Below are 17,749 nucleotides of genomic sequence, written 5' to 3'. Positions count from 1 at the left end.
GCCGTCGGAGGAGGTCCTCGAGGACGGCGTATCGACGCAGACGCTGAAAGATTTTCCGAAGCAGCACAGCTGTGGACATTACTGTCATAGATATGGAATACGTCGTCGGATCATCCCATCGAAAGAACGTTACCAGGTAAGAGAGTAACTTGTTCTTCTTTCTCCTCTTTCCAGGTTATGGTATTCCAGGATGCATGCAGTGCCGGATGATGGAGTTCGTACCTTCAGGTGAGTGGAAATGAAGTCGGCGATGGATTGAAGACAGGATACTGTTCCAGGTAAGTTTCGTAGTGTTCTTTCACTCTCTGCAGGTCCTTGGTTTCAGGTAAACTGGCATCAAAGAACTGGACACGGTGAGCTTTACGCTGCCCACAGCAGAATAATGCAAAGCATGTTCTGCTGTTTGGGTGCGGTTTAAATAGTCTCAGGTAAAGTAGTCCAGGTAAAATAGTCCCAGGCCTGCCACACCCAAAGTAGTCCAGGTAAATTAGTCCCAGGCCTGCCACACCCAAAAGACTATATCGCATAGCTCAGTTCCTTGTAACTGAGCTGTGTGTACCTCCATGTTGGTAGAACCCCCCCAAGTTAAATAGTCCCTAGTAAATAGTCCCATTCTAATGTTGGTCTTCATGATGGTTATGAGCCTGGCACCAAAGGCGCCAGGACTGACTCCAAGAGAGTCTTGGATGAGGTTTTAAGGCCTTTGACCTGGCCCTAACTGGAAGGCTGACTTGCCAGTGAGGGCCAGGGGCAAGGGTCATGACAGTGGTCTGGGCAAGTGGGACCTCACTGGGAGTGACTCCCCCTCAGGGGACGACAATTCTCATTCCCAAAGGGAACTCCCTGTGCAGGACACTTTATCAGCATATATGGAACTGCCTCTCATCCAATACACTGTGTCCTCCTTCTGTTTGACTATAGGCAATGTTCAATCAAGCACGCCTTCTACACAAAATGGTGATACCCCTTTAAGGAAGGTTTGTACGAAAATGGGATGAGGAAACCCGAGGAGGAGAGAGAACGGTACACAGGGAAAGCCCCCCTAGGTAACAATGCTGTGGAGAGGTGGAGCAAAGTGGAGACGCTGGAGGCCTGGTTAAGTGAACAGCAGGGAAGCCGTTGGCAGGACAGTAGCGAGGAACAGTCCAAGATGGCACGACCACAGAGGTGCCGTGGTGGGCCTAGCACCTGCATAACGGCGGCGAAACTTGGAAGACCAGGAGAGTGTAAAGCTTCCATTCACATAACTCTGCAAAATGCAGAAACACAGAGATCGGAACGAGCAAGAAGTGCGGATAGAGGAAACAAGAAAGCAGACTACCCTGCCCAAGCGAGTTCCGAGCCCTGTGAAGTCACCCACAACAAACAGGTACTGGGGTGGACTGGAGTAGCGGGAGGATGCCGCGAGAGTCTGTAATAAAGAACTGAGACTGTGATGGCAATGTGAAGGGCAATAACGGAATAGAGGACCAGTATAATGAGATAACTTCAGTAACTGTTCGGAAACCTAAAGCGTAAGAATAACTAAAGCATTCAAAAAGTGCAGACAAAGATCCTGCAGAAGGGAGAAAGAACACCAGGGTATAACTCGGAGAGATAAGGGCAGAAAAGTGGTGAATGCTTAAAGAGAAGTTACAGTGCGTGTTGAGTTAAAAATACAGAGTGAGCAAAACAAGGAAAAGAGTTCATTAAGGAGACCCCCAGAGCTGGGGAACTCGCAAAGCTGATAAAGCAAGTGAACAACATAAAGCGCAAGGAAAATATTTGAGAGACTATCTCAAGGAGAACCAAGATAAGGGGCATTTGGTCTGGAAGGCAAGATCCATGAACAGTTTGGAAGAGCTACATGAGCTAGTAAACAAAACACTCAAACCTTATCAGGAAAGATCACTAAAAGGAGCTGTTTTTCCAAACAGACATTTGCACATTGAAGAGGTATAATGAATAAGAAAACCCTGAAGGAATTCCTCAAGATAAAAGGCAAAGAAGAGACATTCTTTTGGCTCAGCTTAGTTATTAGTAGTCGGATCAGGCAAATTTAGGTTTGGACTGAGGACATTTTTGTTTTTGGCTTCCTGAAGGCAAACTAGCACCTTTTAGTTTAATTTAGTTAGGTAGGGAATTCCCTTACAGCATTTTGGCCAGATAGGCCTTTTCTTATTTAAATAAAAGAACCTCAAAATGTCCACGTTTTGTCCAACTTCTTCTTCTGGCCCACCACACCCCATTGTTTAACATTTATATGCAACCAGTCTTAGCCATTTTTACCAAGTACAAGCTGTTACCTGTCCTATGCAGGTGACACACAAATTTATATGAATGTAAGCAAATCTGTTGAGTCAATGCATAAAATAGTGGAGTGCACTACCGAAGTCGGCCAATGGATGACGACCAATAAGTTCCAAAACAGAGCTTATTTTGTTTGGGCCTGAACATCTTAGAGAGTCTACACAGATTAGCCCCCACCCCCCCCCCTTGCCTATTTGGTCTTCCTATGATATTTACCCCCAAAGTCAAGAACTTAAGATGTATAGAGCAGGTAAATTTAGGGTGCTCATCAGGTTGGAGCAACAGTTTCTTTTGCAACTTACGATTTGCTTTGGCACATCCTTCCATACATCATCTACAGATCACTGCGTGTTAGTGGGCTCCATGGTTAATTCCAGGTTGGACTATGCACATGACTTGTTAGCAGGCATACTTGGCAAACAACTTAATAGATTTTAGAGGCTCAAAATGCAGCATTCACACTTATCTTTAAGTTACCTAAAGCAGCATCAGTTTCTGCATCTTGCATTGGCTACCTGTCAGGCAGAGAATAGATTTTAAAATATTGTGCTTGGTGCTAAAGTGTATACATGGATCTGCTACTCTAACTAGTTTACAAAATTGACCATTATCCGTCTAACCATACTCTTCGTTCAGCTGATCCACAATTATCGATTCCTGCCTCCCACAGTGTTCTTAGAGGCAACATACATTTTTCGGTCTACGGGCCCCATCTGTGAAATTCGCTACTGCTCCCTTTGCACAAACGTACCTCCCTCATGGTCTTCAGGAAAACTTTAAAACAGTTGTCTTGACACGTCATTTTCAGTCAGCAAATCAATATTGGTAAAATGTACACCTAGATATGGTTTATTCCGTAGTGTGCGTGGTGCAAATTTATCAAAATCAAATATCATCTGTAAATATTGTCCCTAATGCCCAGGGATAAAGCCTGCCTCCTCCACATGGGCTACTGTCTTCATGAAGGGTGTCTACCTGTTTGTGACAACCCTCCCTAATTTGTTGCCATCCAGGTGTAGCAGCAATAAGGATCAGTATGGCCCACAACTATTTGGATCTCTGCCTGATTTCAGGATTGTGGTGATAGGGGTTTTACATATTGTTTTTAGCCTTCTGTTAGCTAGCACCTTATTATAGACTGATAACAATTTTGAGGCTATTGTTGGTGTGAAATGTTTATAGAATTTATCTCCAATCCCATCTCTTCAATGGCAGTAATAATCGCTGGCACCATGACTTCCACTTTCTCTGCATCTCATATGTTCAAACTAGCCCTTAACACATCTTGCAGATATGCATCTACCTTGCCTGCAAATATAGGGATTGTTTGAAGATGGAGATTATAGAAGGCCTCCAACTCAAAATAGATATTTGCATCAATGTGCAGCACGTTTCCATAAGTAATTATTAGTCTCTTTATATATCTTTCACGCTTTTCCCACTTAATGATCCATGTTACTGCTCAGCCACATCATTCACCTTCTGCATCTTTACATGTTTGTGTTTAACTCGAGGGGCATTTAATCTCTCGCACCAATTATCAAATTTGGTTTTATGTATTCAAATATCAGCTAGTAACTTCACAGTTCTTGTATTTAATTTCCACCCTGAACCCGTCTGCCTCTATTGATGTCGGCTTTGCTGGGATTGCACGTAGTATAATGCTTTCTAGCAATAAGCATATTCTGCTTATGTAGGCCTTGAAGACCTCCTACATCGTGCCCATCCTACTCTAATTTGTTACATTCAAAGTACAATTAGAATTGCTAGTCACAAGTTCTTGCGCACCATCAATTAGTTTTCACACCAGTGGTTAATGAGATTCTTGAATCTTGATACATTTGTCAAAAAGAAACATTGTAATTGGTTCGATTTTTCAATATTCCCTGGACACGTGTTTCCCCAAGTACATTGGTTCTTCAGGAGGGTGTGAACAATGTGATTTCATTCCATTGTATTCATTCCATACAATATTAAGAAAATCTGTTGAAAAGTTAACCAAAAATAAAATGAATTTCAAATTACATGGTGTGCTCATAGAAACATTTTCAATAAATACATTGATCAGTTGAATTTCAACGAAACTCTATTTTTTATATAGTTGGAGAGATATAGGCAGTTGATTAGGTTTTAATAATTTCATTCTCTTGTGAATATGCACAGGTCAAAAAAAGTTCTAATGGTTATAGAGCCAAAACGAAATAGAAGGGACATTTTAATTGCTATCTCTCCTTGTAACATTCTCACCTTAGTTTGTGTTCAAAAAGAATTTTGTTTGTATTGATTTGCAGGAACCTTGTGGTTTAGAGATCGGTTTCAAAGATGCCCCTGTTTTCATTCAAAAGTGTTCGAGTTTGCAATCAACGTTACTTCCTATGAGTTGCATTGCGCGGTTACGCGCAATGGGCTAGAATTGGAAGGAACACGATATTCCGTTAGGATTGAAAAGCTAAACTGAATACAGAATTTTGTATTCTAAAACAGACGATTTGTGCTGTCTAAGGCATTTACGTTCTTATTTTACAATTCAAACTTGTGCGATTCAGTGAGCGTCCTTCTTTCCGCAATGTTGTTTGGGGCACAGACTGACCGTAAGATGGCCGCTATATATACGTATTGCGTCATGGCGTTCAGAATGTACGTTCTGAGACGCCATTTTGAAAAGGGCAAATTAGATAATTCTAAACTTGGTGTTTGTTGAAAATAAGAGACATCATTCTATTTAACAAATTAATAAGTATAAGCCTATTTTCTTGAATGAGAGAAAAGTATTGGTTAGTAATGCTTAATGCCACTCTAATTATTGTGGTTACATTTTCTGTTGCATCGGATAAGTTAATTTCCGCCTTTTTGGATCGGGCAAATTTAAATAGCTTTGTATGTGGTATATTTAGGAGAACAAGGATTAAATTGTTAATCAATTGGGCGAATATGAGCCTATTTTTCAGTTTAAATACTTATTGATATAGATTGAATGTCACTTAAATTATAAGGGCTATATTATCAGGACGCACCAGTTTGAGTTAAGGTGATAAATACCAATTATATAGACAGGTTTAAAAAGAAATTTCTGAGAACAGAAATGTTAAATTTATAATAGGTGATCATTTGATGGAAACCTACTTAATATAAGATAAGTATGATTAGAATGAAGTCTGGAAAGTATTGTTTCCAGTGCACATTGTAGTTTGGTGAGAAGAATATTTATAAAAACAAATAAATAAATAGTGATTTCTGTCATTGATGAACTAGTAACTCGTGATTAACATCAAATAAAATTATACTAGCTTGTGACTTTTGATTAACACCAACAATAGGATTATACACAATGACCGTAATCTTGAGGTTACAAAAAGTGTCCTAATTCTGAATCAGAATTGAGGCCCGTTTGGCAACAGTCCAGAGAGCATATCCAGAATGCTTCCCGTTGTCTTAATCTTTTCTCATTGTCTCCACCTCTGGATGATGTTTCTACTTTTTTCAAACCAAAAAATTTGATATTGTCCGTTTGAGTTTCTGAATGCTCAGTGAGAAAATGTAGACCAAGTGGAAATCTGATGTCTTTGTTGATGTTTCTTAAGTGTTCCGAAATCCTCGTTTTGAGCAAAGTTATATCACATTACGTTCAAAGTACTTCTTTAGTTCAGTTTTCATGTTGCAGATCAGGTAGCCCCTCTTAAATTAGTTCAAACCAGGAGACGCCCCTCAGAGCCTTGGTTTACTGAGGCTCTGAAAGCCTCCCTCTTGCTTGTTAGACAGGCAGAGCGCAAATGGTGCCGTGCCTATGGAGCAGCCAAGAAGGCTTCCTTTCATTGTCTTTCAAGAGCCTATCATCAAGATGTTATTTTGGCAAAACGAGCATATTTTACATGTAAGGTGGAATCTGCTTTTAGTCAATCAAAGGAGCTCTTTCTGTGGTTAGATCCTTTTCTTCGGCTTCTCGGTTCTCTCCCTCAGCGCCTCCCTCTCAGGCTTGGTGCGACTCGTTATCGGAATTCTTCCACACAAAAGTAGCGGATATCCGCGCTAACATCTCAGGAAATGACCAGAAAATGGTCACAACCTCAGTTGGAGGCAGGTTACCCTTTGAGAGTATTGGATGGAATACGTTTACAGTCTTTCAGGCCATCGATATCCACCAGGCGGTGGGGCATTTGAAATCGGCTGCCCCCTCTGACCCTATTCCTTTGACCGTTCTTAAAGAAATTCTGCTGGATATGACTCCTTGGATAGTAGAGGCGGTCAACTCTTCTTGCAGGGACGGTGGTGTCACTTGAGTTAAACAGGCTACGGTGATACCGCTCCTGAAGAAACCATCATTGGATGTGTCAGTACTAGCACATTTCCATCCCATCTCTTTGCTCCCATTCCCCATGAAGTAATTGGAGTCTTTAATTGCCCTGTTGCTTTCCTCTTTTCTTGAGTCATCCTCTTTTTGGACCCGTTTCAGTCAGAGTTCCGCCCAGATCGGGGTACCAAGAGTGTCCTAGTGTTAGTGGTGGATGACCTGACTAGGCTAGCTGACCAGGGCAGTGTGGGAGCCCTGATATTATTAGATCTGTCAGCGGCATTTGATACAGTTGACCACGCCGTCCTGGTTTTTCACCTACAAGGAAGCTGGCCTCTCGGGGCCTGTCCTAAGTTGGTTTTCTTCATTTTCTTCCTTTCTCACTGATCGGGGTCAATCTATTTCTTTACCTCCTTTTCTTTCTTCTCTAATGTTATCCCGTGGGGTTCCTCTGGGATCGGCCTTGTCCCCCATGTTGTTTAATATCTATATTCAGCCTCTGATTCACCTCATCCGTTCCTACGGTTTTCGTTGTTACTCTTATGCTGACACCCAGATCTTGGTCTGTTTGGATCAGGATCCTGATACTGTCCCTGGTTTTTCGGGACGGTCTATCGGCAGTAGGAAATTGGATGAGTGCGAATTGGCTGAAGCTGAATGGGGACAAGACCGAAGTCTTAGTGGTGGGTTCTTCTCTGGTCACCACTGAATGGTCTGGTGCTTTCTGGCCTTCTACTTTGGGTGACTGTACCTCTCCGGTGAAGATGGTTAAGAATCTGGGGGTTTTGTTATCATCCGATTTATCCATGCTACCACAGGTTAGTGTAGTCTGTAAGACTGGTCATTTTTTTCTTAGGGTTTTATGCCAGATTCTGCCTTTTTTGCCGGAACATCCTCGTCCATTAGTGGTGTCCTCCCAGATCGATAGTCGGCTTGATCATTGCAATGCCCTCTATTTGGCACAACCTCTAGGGTTGGTGCACCGCCTGCAGCTGTTGCAGAACTTGGCGGTTAGGGTGGCCACGGCATCTCCGTATGGAGCTCATATAAGTCGCCAATGTCTTGTATGTTTTATGTAAAAGCCACCATCCCTGATGTGCAGAATGCATTTTGCTCACTGAGCGCCTCCTAGGATTTCCTTGATGCTCTGTGTGCAAGACACTGCTGGGGGAGAGGCTGCAGCAACCAATAAGCAACGTGCTTGCTTATTGTCTGATGCAGCCTTCCCACAACAGTGTTTTGTTCAGTCTCCACATGAAATCTTTGGCAACTCTGTGCGCAAAATACACTCTGCACACTAGTGAAGGTGGCGTTTACGTAATGTCACCTTCACTGGTGTGCAGAATGTGTTCCCATAACGTGCCTCCAGTAGCATATACGATACTGCTGAATGCACGTTATGGAAATGGCGCAGCATTTTCCTATGGATACATGAACATTTTCGGATACGTTCAATTGTTAAACTGATCAGAAAATGTTCATTTATCCATTGGGAAAAAGCTGCCTATTTCTAGAAAGTGCCTCCATTAGTATACTAAAATGTAATATACTGCTGGAGGAAACATGCTTCTAGCAGTATATAATATGCTGCTGGGGTCATGTTATGGAAATTAACTATTTGGCTTTGGCCTAATACCATGGCCAACTATTGGGTATTCAGCCAAATAGTAATTTCACTATTCGGTACACCACTACTAGGAACCGGTCTATTGAAGAGAGAGAATCTCGTAAGCATAAAAGAATAAAGCTATGTTTGACCCAAGCATGTAGAACCCTCCAGCTTTCTTTCAACCTGTAAAATGCATTTGAATTTCTGATGCTTTCCGCTGCATGAGACAATTGACATGTTCTGTTGGAGGCTCTATTATACTGGACGTCAATAATGCTATACTCTCCTCTAGTGATCAAGCCTCCATATAGGTCCTTGTGTATCTGATTAAATAACTGTTCTAAAACTCAGAACTATCATGATTCGGGCCATCTATTTTAATTAGTAACTCCTTGCATCCCACAAGGATGCCCTTGATCAGTTCCCATCCACCTTTAGAGCCTGTATTTATATCAAACATGTTGAATTTTACAGCTTCATGTATTATGGTCAGGACTCCTTTGGAGATGGTTGACCTACTTGGCCCTCAATTTAGGGCAAACCCAGAGCTCTATGCCACAGTTGGATGGGTCTCTTATAATATCCGTATTCTCGCCTCATGCCTAAGAGGACACACCACACTTTGCACTGTTTGATCTATTGTTGGATGCACTGCACATTCAAGGAAAGAGAGGTCCGTTCCTCAGTTGTCGTTCCTCCTTAGCTATAAAATGTCAACATATCCTCCTTTCTGCTAATCCATCCATTTTCTCTTGCCCACCTCCCCATCTGAATCTGAATTTTGAAAACATGCAATTTTAAAGACGAAGAAAATATATCACAGATTATTTCTAACTGAACCATTTGTTTTCTGATTCTTGCTTAACTTGGCTCCCCCCAAACGTAGAGATCTAGACTCCTAACTATCTGGTGTGATATACTGCAGGACTATTTTTCAGTCTGAAACAATATCAACATATTCAGCACCATTCGTCATCCTGATGTCTGAAATGTCCAGGACAGCCTCTGAACCACAGCATTTATCTCCGTTTTCCCTTTCAGTCCATCACAGTAAATGATCTGTGTTATGAATTTGCTTTAGTCAACCCCTGGTCCCTGGTCCAGGAACCAATGCCCTTTTGGGTGATGGTCATCTTGAGACGTTGGCTTCCCTCATTCTGAACATTCTATACCTTTCTTTTAAGGCAGACTTTATTCCCAAATACCTTAAAAATAATCTGGGTCACACAACTTCAAAAAACAAAATGTTTGACCCAGTTCTTTGCACTTGATTTTGTCCTATTTCAAACTGCTCTTTTCTATTACAAATTCTTGATAAAGTTGCCTGTATCCAACTAGGGGACTTTGCTAAGGAAGAATTGATCTTGCGTGTTTATCACTGAGGCTTCAGGCCCAATTGGAGCATGGAACCTTTGCGTCTACATATGAAGAAGACTCTTCTTAAATACTAGAAATAGATGACTCATGCATGCATCTTTGTCAGCGACATTTGATACAATTGACCACCAAATTTGGTTATATAGGGTTACCACATAATTGGGCTTGATCAGATTACTCTTTTCACGCATTTCTTCATTATAGGCCACCTTCTGTCGGACTAATACCCTTTGAATCAGTTTAGTCTACACTCCTTTATGTTGGACCCAAGGACTCTTGCTTTGTGGACTCTTATTCAGAATGTATATCACGCCGCTGCATTACCTTCCTGTACATACTGGCATGACCTTCCACAACTATGTGCATGACACTCTAATTCTGTTCAAGGTAACAGGTTTTCGCGAGGAAAACCGGGAACATATTCAGGTACTCTCCAATCTCCTTGAGACATGGATGAGAATGCACTTTCTAAATCTTAACCCATCTAATCTGAATTTCTTCTTTCATATACAGATCAATTAAAATCTAAAATGCCCTCAATCTATTTGCATATCTGCATCTGAGTAACAGGTTTAACTATTAAAACTAAAAAAATAGAAAGTGAAGTTCCACTGTATAATGTGTACCACTCTGTCCATGCTTAATCAAGCTGTTATTTGTTAGCTATCTTGATATGACCTAATGTTGCTTAAAAGGATTAACCAATTTCTTTACCAAGAAAACTGCATCACAATTGACCAGGCTATCATTGGTGCTAAGTGGGATAACTGCAAAGTGCTTTTTCTTGGAGCATACAAGAAGACCCTCCATCTGCTCCAAATTCTTCTAAACACAGCAGTGTTTATTGTAACACAGACACACCTAGACAAGAGTACATTTCACTACTTTTAAGGAAACTCCATTGGCTACAAGTGACTGCCAGAGTTTAGTTCAAGGCTCTTACCCTTCTACATAAAATAATGCGCTGTAATGCTCTGGCCTGCTTGAAAGATGAGATCTTCTGGTATGTGCAGGTTAAGAATGTAAGGACCAATGAAAGTAAAAGACCCCGAGCTAGACCCGCTGGACAGACTCGAGGGGATTACAGTGGGAAAGACCTCCATACGATACCTGGGCGTCCTGCTTACTAGGGACCTGACCAAACTAGCCTCCACCAATTACGACCCTATATTGGCAGGGATCACGTCAGACTTGAGGAAATGGGGCAAGATGATCCTGTCCTGGTATGGCCGGATGACGGCGGTTAAGATGAATGTCTTACCAAGACTCCTGTACCTGTTGACAGCGCTCCCCACCATCGTCCCAGAGCAGACCTTTAGGGTCCTACAAAACGCAGTCCAAGAATTCATATGGCAAGGGAAAACCCTGAGGACCGGGAGAGCGACCCTGACACTACCGAGGGAGGAGGGAGGGTTCGGGCTTCCTGATTTCCGCCTTTACTTCCGAGCCGCTCAGTTGAGGGTCCTCCTGGAACACATGAAAGAAGGGATGGGGACGTACTGGTCATGCTTAGAGGATATGGACGCCCACCCCCTGAAGGTTAGGGACCTCCTATGGGCCCCACGCAAATCTATCCCAGGAAAGTTAAGAAGTCACCCGACCCTGGGAGTCCTCTGGGAAATTTGGAAGGAGGGCCCGCAGACAGCCCATTTCATCTCATGGCCGTCTCCGATGTCCTCCCTTTGGGGTCTCCCCCTCAACCTAGGCAAGAGGGGGTTTCGAAACTCCCAGATCTGGTCTGACTTGGGGATGGAATGGGCAGGGCAGATGTTTAAGGAGGGAGAATTCCTGGCATACGAGGATCTGAGGGAAGCACTTGGCCAAGGGTCCTTAACCATTTTTGAGTACCTCCGTCTCAAGGGCATATTGTGTGACCAATCATGGGACCAATATTTGAGGAGGCAGCTGACTCCCTTTGAGAAGTTCCTGGACACAGCAACCTCAAGAAAGGGCGTGGTATCGAACATGTATAAAATTTTGAACACCATTAACCTCCCCGGGAGACGGGGTTTTCGCTCATTTTGGAACGATTTGGCGGGGGAGGTCATCTCGGAAGACGCTTGGTCAAGGATTTTCAAAATCGCCTTCCACGGGAACTTATTCACCGCGGATATGGAACATAATTTCAAGATATTGCAGGGGTGGCACAGGGACCCAGCGAAACTGTCCAAAATGTTCCCAGGTGTATCACCGATGTGCCCGAGGGGATGTGGTCAGAGGGGATCCAGAAAACACATGTGGTGGCTTTGTCCAAAAGTTCACGACTTCTGGGGAAGGGTTCGGGCCTGGATAGCGGAGGTGTCGGACGAGCCTCTCCCCCAAGACCCTTTGTCGATGCTGTTGGGCCTTCCCCCGGAGGACATGGAGATATATAGATATCCAAGGATGACGGAAACAATGTTGCGAGCGGGGAGGGTGGCCCTGGCACAGAAGTGGAAGAGCCCGGAACCCCCCTCGAAGGAGGAATGGCTGGGAAAGGTAAAGAATATGTTCCTAATGGATAAACTCACAGCAATGGTGAACAATGACATGAGTTCTTTCCAGGCAAACTGGTATGGTGTGCAACAGTCTTGGGGATGGGACGTCCACTGATGCGAAACTCTCGCCCATGCCAGGAGGGAGGGGGGAGGGAATCCGGGGCCAAGCTGGGTCTGCCCTGAGTGCCCACGACCCGGGGAACAGCAACCTTTACCTCAGCCGGCAAAATATGGTCACCTGGTACATCGCATCATCTCCTGAGTACAAGATATGAAAAGGACGCTCAATGTCTCATATGTCCGAAACTTCAGTAGGCTTGCGGGGGGGGGCTGGCTCTGTTGGGGAGGGGCTAGAGGGTAGGGGCGGGATAAAGGGTTGAACGGGCTAGCTAATTTCATCATATGTACTTTTTGTTTTCATTGCCCGGTTTGTTACAATAAGAAAATGCTAATAAAATCAAAGTTTAAAAAAAAAAAAAAAAAGAAAAGAATGTAAGGACACTGAACAAGTGCTTGGTTTCTGTTCCTCCCCTTAAACGTAAGAGTGTTGGGTTGTTCTTTTCAAGTTCTGGCACTATTTCTTGGAGTGCTCTACCACTAGAAATCTGCAGTCTCCCGCTTGCTGGCTCCCGTGCCGGGCCCGGTCATTTCCGGGCAGTGTCTTCAATTTTCTGCTGATATTTATTTTGTATTTTGGGGGCACATCGGCCTGCAGAGGAGGGTGGCACAGTTGTTTTAGAAGATAAACCTTGGATTGGGTCTATTAATTGAGGTTTGTTTCAGTGGCTGCTGAGCTCCTCCTTTGAGCTGCTTTTGCTCAGGTCAAACGTACCACGTGACCGCATGATGGCACTTTTCTAAAACCATATGACCATTCTTCATCTCATTTGGGTATATAACATGGCTGATGGAAACCCAACCTCCTCTTTTGGGCCTCTTGTCCTCAGACGTCAAGGGAAAATCTCACATGATATGTCTGTGTTAAATCTGCTCACTCTCAATGAGCCAATGTTCACTGGTGTTTAGTTCACAAAATAAACTTTTATTTTACCATTGATTTTTTTCAAAATGTGTTAAAATTTCAGTGAAGCAGAATTTTGTTTATGCATTGTTCGATTATTCCCATTGCGACTACATTAGGAGTGTTGTGGATAATTTTATGATGGCTAATGCTAGAGTACTGGCTGTCTGGTTGGTGGGGTGTATCGCAGTAATATCACATTGTATGTTCTCACACTACAAAAATGGCCAGAATATGACATCACTTCAGGAATGTAAAGGCTCCAGAGAAGCTGCTCTGTCATCCTCTTTTCTCATCAAGTGATTTGCTGTGCCCTCCACTTCAATCCCCTTCCAAGTCTCGCTTCCTATCTACCGTTTCATCCACTCCTGTATGCCCCAGTCTTTATGTCCACCTTGCTATGCACGTTAGTCCTTTCCCCCCCTTTTTAATGCTGTCATCCTTGTATATTTTCTCTGCCTTTCTCTTATCCTCTCCTCCCCTCTGTCTATTTCTTTCTGTTCTGCTCCCTTCCTGTCAATACCCTTCACTCTGTAATGATACTTCTCTTCTGTTTAACCCTTTCTCCTCTTTCAGCTCTCTCCCGTCTGAGCTCCTCTCTTCCTGTTCATCAACCTATCCTGTCTCCTATTCTTCTCCTCTCTGCTCTCCTGTGCTTCTACTGTACCCTTTTTCCTTTCTGACATCATTGCCTCCTGTTCACCCTCATCTGCCCGCTTTCATCTTTCTGCTCTTTCTCGCTCTGTGTATCCCTTGTGTTCTCTGCTTTACTCGCCATTATCTATGTTTCTCCTCCTGTCTGCCCTCCTTTCACTTTGACTATCTTAATTTCTTCCTATCATCTACTCACTCTCCTTTCTATGTCTGCCATCCTCACCTTGCACTTATGAGCACTTTATTCTTTGTTGCTCTCCTTTCCACTGTCCTCTCACAATCCACTCTCCTCATCTCTTGCAGTCCTCATTACTTCCCATGTGTTTGCTGACGAGGACCAGCCACCTGTTATTTTTCTGTCTGCCATTGGTCTGTCTGCCCCTCCTGGTTTTTTGCCCTGCGGCCATCCCCACTGTATTCTTTTGCCTGGTGATCACCCGTCTATCACCGTCTATCTTCTACTTTTGATGGCTTTATCACTCAGATAAACCTGTCTTCCGCCCACTCTACCCTTGCCCAATTGAATCTTTAACATCTCTCAGGTCCACTCTCCTACCTCCACCCTTTCTGTATTCCCACTCATACTATCATTTTATATTATTTTCCTATCTGCTCTTAATGTCCCCCTGCTCGTTTCCTTCCCCCTCCATTACCTTCCATCTTCAACATAATCTGCCTGCTTCCTGTCCCCCCTCCTGTGTGCTTTAATCTTCATGCATCTTCTCTCCATTTGGAGATCCCTCGCTACCTGTCTTAATCGATTTAACTTTTTCATCCTGTCCATCTTGGTTTACTCCTGCATATCTTACTTTCTTTCTATATTCATGCATTCCCCTTTCTTGTGTCTGACATTCTCACCCTCCCACCTACCAACCCTCCTCGTATTCTTTTGCTCTGCTTTCTCCACTCCTCGTTTCTATTCACCTCTTACACATCATCTCCCACTTTAAAACTGCTCTCCACTTTTCTGCCCTTCTCTTTTGTTGCCCACAAAGCTCTACCTTTTTCCTCTGTCCTCCCTTCCTTCTCTCCTTCATCTTTCATTGTCTGCTTTCCTCTTCCTTTTTCTATATCCCCTCTTCCTGTCTGTGTGCTCTTGTTTGTTGATAGCTCTGCTCCTCTTCTACACCCTATGTTATCTCTGTAATGCACCCTCCACACTTCAGTTCACATTCTCTTCCTGACTGCCCCTACCTCTTCGGATTCCACCCTTGTAGTCATCCTACTCTAACTGTTCATTTTCCTCTCCTCACGTTGTCTCCCCTTGTCCCCATCCTTCCCACCTGTGCTCCTCTTCTCTTTGTCATCTATTCTTAATTGTAGACGATCCCCTCTTCTCTCGGTAACTTTCTTTGCCTTCACCTGTGTTCCCTTTCTTATTTTGCCAACCATCATATTGAACTTTTCTAACACTTACTCTTCCTTGTTTACACTCTCTTCCCATCACTTCGATTCTGTAGGCTCTTCCCTCTTGTTGATGGTCTTCCTCTGCTGCTTCACATTTTCCTCTTGATGTCCTCCCGCCTTTTTGTTTTTTCTGGGCCATGCTCTTGCTTCTTTTGAAATTCCTCCACCCCATCTACCCCAGTCTACCTTTTTTACTATTCTGTTGTCTTTTTTGCCTACACTTGCTTACCTCCTTTTTAACTGTCTTTTTCGCCTTTCTCATGGCAGGCACAGAGATAAAGCGTGTGAAACCCAAGCGCACAGCTTCCTTCTTTTCCCGCCAGACATCCCATGGTAATGCTACCTATTCAGAGGTACAGATGTCGGAGAACCTGGAGCAGGGTTGACTTTTCCAACGCAGTCTCATCCGAAGACAATCAACCATGATTGAAGGAGTGGACCAATTCAAACAAAGACATTGAACCAAGAAGAGACAATGTACACACCATTCCTCAACGCAACACTGCTGTTACTTCACAAAATAATTCTGCTGACCTTCCGGATAAGAGCTTGTGTTTAATGATTTATTGATCCTCTATTGCCACACCTTGTTTTCTCTGCATGCAGACGCCCTGAATGTGCACACATTAATCTACCTGTTCGACCTTTCCATTTGTATTGGGTTTCTCACTTTTCCTTCCACCTGAATGTATCCACTGCCCAGCCCAACTATTGCCTTCTCCAGGGATTCTACACTTAAATTGTGTCCTCCTTGCTATCAGTGCCTTTGTTGTTCACCTGTCTTGGATATTAGTTTATTTTTATCCTTGTTTGGTCGACCTGCTCAGAGAGCAGCTGCTAATTGTACATTCTGGTTAATGTACAATGTTGAGACTGATTACTCATCCCTAAGCACACTCGGGTACAGACACTTTTTTGTAGTACAGATCTTGTTTACTGCCATTGGTCATAATGTATGATTTTGCCATAGGATCATCAATTGTGCCATACAAATGACTATTTAAATATGCATAAGATGGTAATTGTTGGCCTACTTTGTGTTGTGGTATGAACCTTGGTCAATCATGCTGGTGCAGGCACCTCTTTCCAGGTTGCAAAACCACTTTTATGCCAACTAACCCATTGCATCAAGTTGGGGTCTTCCTTCGCAAAAACCCAATCTCTCTCCTAGTCTATTTCCTGCTGATATGTTCAATGTGGCCCATTAAACTAAAAAGAATTCTCAATGTATTTTTTTGTTTTTTTGCCTAAAGGTGATCCCCGATCCAGTCAAATAAGTGGGGGCTTAAAACGGGTGTGCCCCTAGTCCAGATTTGTTATTGGAAGAGGGGTTGAATCTTTGGGGTATATCTGTCCAAGAAAATCTCTACTTGGTTGTATGGTAATCTTTTGTAGATGGGGAACCTTTTGTGACTTCTCCAGATCATAGCTGGAGATGAGGATGTGCCCTCCTAAATGTAGCCTCTCCCACACTCCACTTTATCCAAACTGATAGGAATTACTGCAGAGTAGCAGTTGCTTGACAGTGCAACTCAGTGATGATATGCAGCGGCACCCCTCCTTTCTCCCTTAACCATTTACTTAGCTTGTGGAGCTAAAACATTTTTCTGAACAGCAGCTGCAGTTCTCTGTGTTCATCTGGTATAGATTTTTGCCCTCAACTACACGGTTCCCTTACATCTGAGGATTATTGGTAGATCTTTACCCCAGTCTCTGTGGATCCCTTGCATATCTTTGCTTTGAGGCCCCCCCATTCTAGATTTCCAGCTTCTTCTGGGTTCGATTGTTGATCTCTTTCCCCTTGGCTTGGAGTGTACCTTTGTGATCTCCGCTCTGGACTTCAGGCGTTCCCCTGAAGATCTTTTTCCTTGGCTGTGGTGTTACCTAGTAATCTTTGCCCTCGGCTACAAGGTTCCCTTGTTAGATCTCTGCCGTGTGTACAGTGTTTCCTTTGTGGATCACTGCCTGTGCCAAAGGATCCCATGTCAACCTCTACCCCTGGCCCTGAGGTTCTGCTGAAGTGTCACCTTGTACACCACTGATTCAAAGCTTGTGCTTATATATAACTTTCCTCTGCTCTCGGGATCCCTTTAATTATTTGCATTCTGCCCTAATGATATGGACTTGCCTTTGATGCACAATGAATAACTTCATCTTTGTGGGTTGTTCTTTTCTGATGTTACTCTGAATTTCTGGCACTAGCACATAATGTGTGCAAAGCTATTTTGTCTGTATTTCATGATGACCTTAAATCTATCTGCATTATTGTTTATGCACAACACTCCCGGTCTTTGGAAATCCATGTGCAAAATATGCAGCCAGCGGGCTATTCTCTTTCTTTAATATTATGTTCGTAGACACTGTATGATTAAAATAAATGAAACCTTTCTAAAATCAGAATACATTCTCTAGCTGAATATTTTCTTTTCATTGTTCAGTGTTTTTTAATGTTCTTGTTCCTGTGCGTAAATCTTGTTGCATATTCTCAGCACTATATAAGAAGATATAGGAAGGTCCGAAGACAATATAGATTACAGTTGAAGGTCCTCATTCCCCCTCCCTCCACCTCCAAGATCTAGAATAGTGTTTTCACTCAATGCAGAGATGGTGAATGGCCAAGGAATCCA

At 43.2% G+C, this 17,749-nt stretch overlaps 1 protein-coding gene across 11 annotated transcripts in view; it reads left to right on the top strand.

Annotated features, from left to right (window-relative positions):
- Positions 1–17,522, top strand: part of FRMD8 (FERM domain containing 8) — a 1,471,206-nt gene extending 1,453,684 nt beyond the window's left edge. For all 11 annotated transcript variants that reach the window (XM_069644727.1, XM_069644720.1, XM_069644726.1 and 8 more), the window contains one exon: positions 15,390–17,522. In XM_069644727.1, the coding sequence (XP_069500828.1) occupies positions 15,390–15,508 (119 nt within the window). In that variant the 3' untranslated portion in view covers positions 15,509–17,522. The remainder of the gene's footprint in view (positions 1–15,389) is intronic.
- The last annotated feature ends 227 nt before the right edge of the window (positions 17,523–17,749 follow it).

This window comes from Ambystoma mexicanum, chromosome 2p (genome assembly GCF_040938575.1).
Source record: "Ambystoma mexicanum isolate Mex_15411 chromosome 2p, UKY_AmexF1_1, whole genome shotgun sequence".
Taxonomy (NCBI): domain Eukaryota; kingdom Metazoa; phylum Chordata; class Amphibia; order Caudata; family Ambystomatidae; genus Ambystoma; species Ambystoma mexicanum.
The sequence above is the reverse complement of the archived record's forward strand: the minus strand, read 5'-3'. Positions and strand labels throughout refer to the sequence as shown.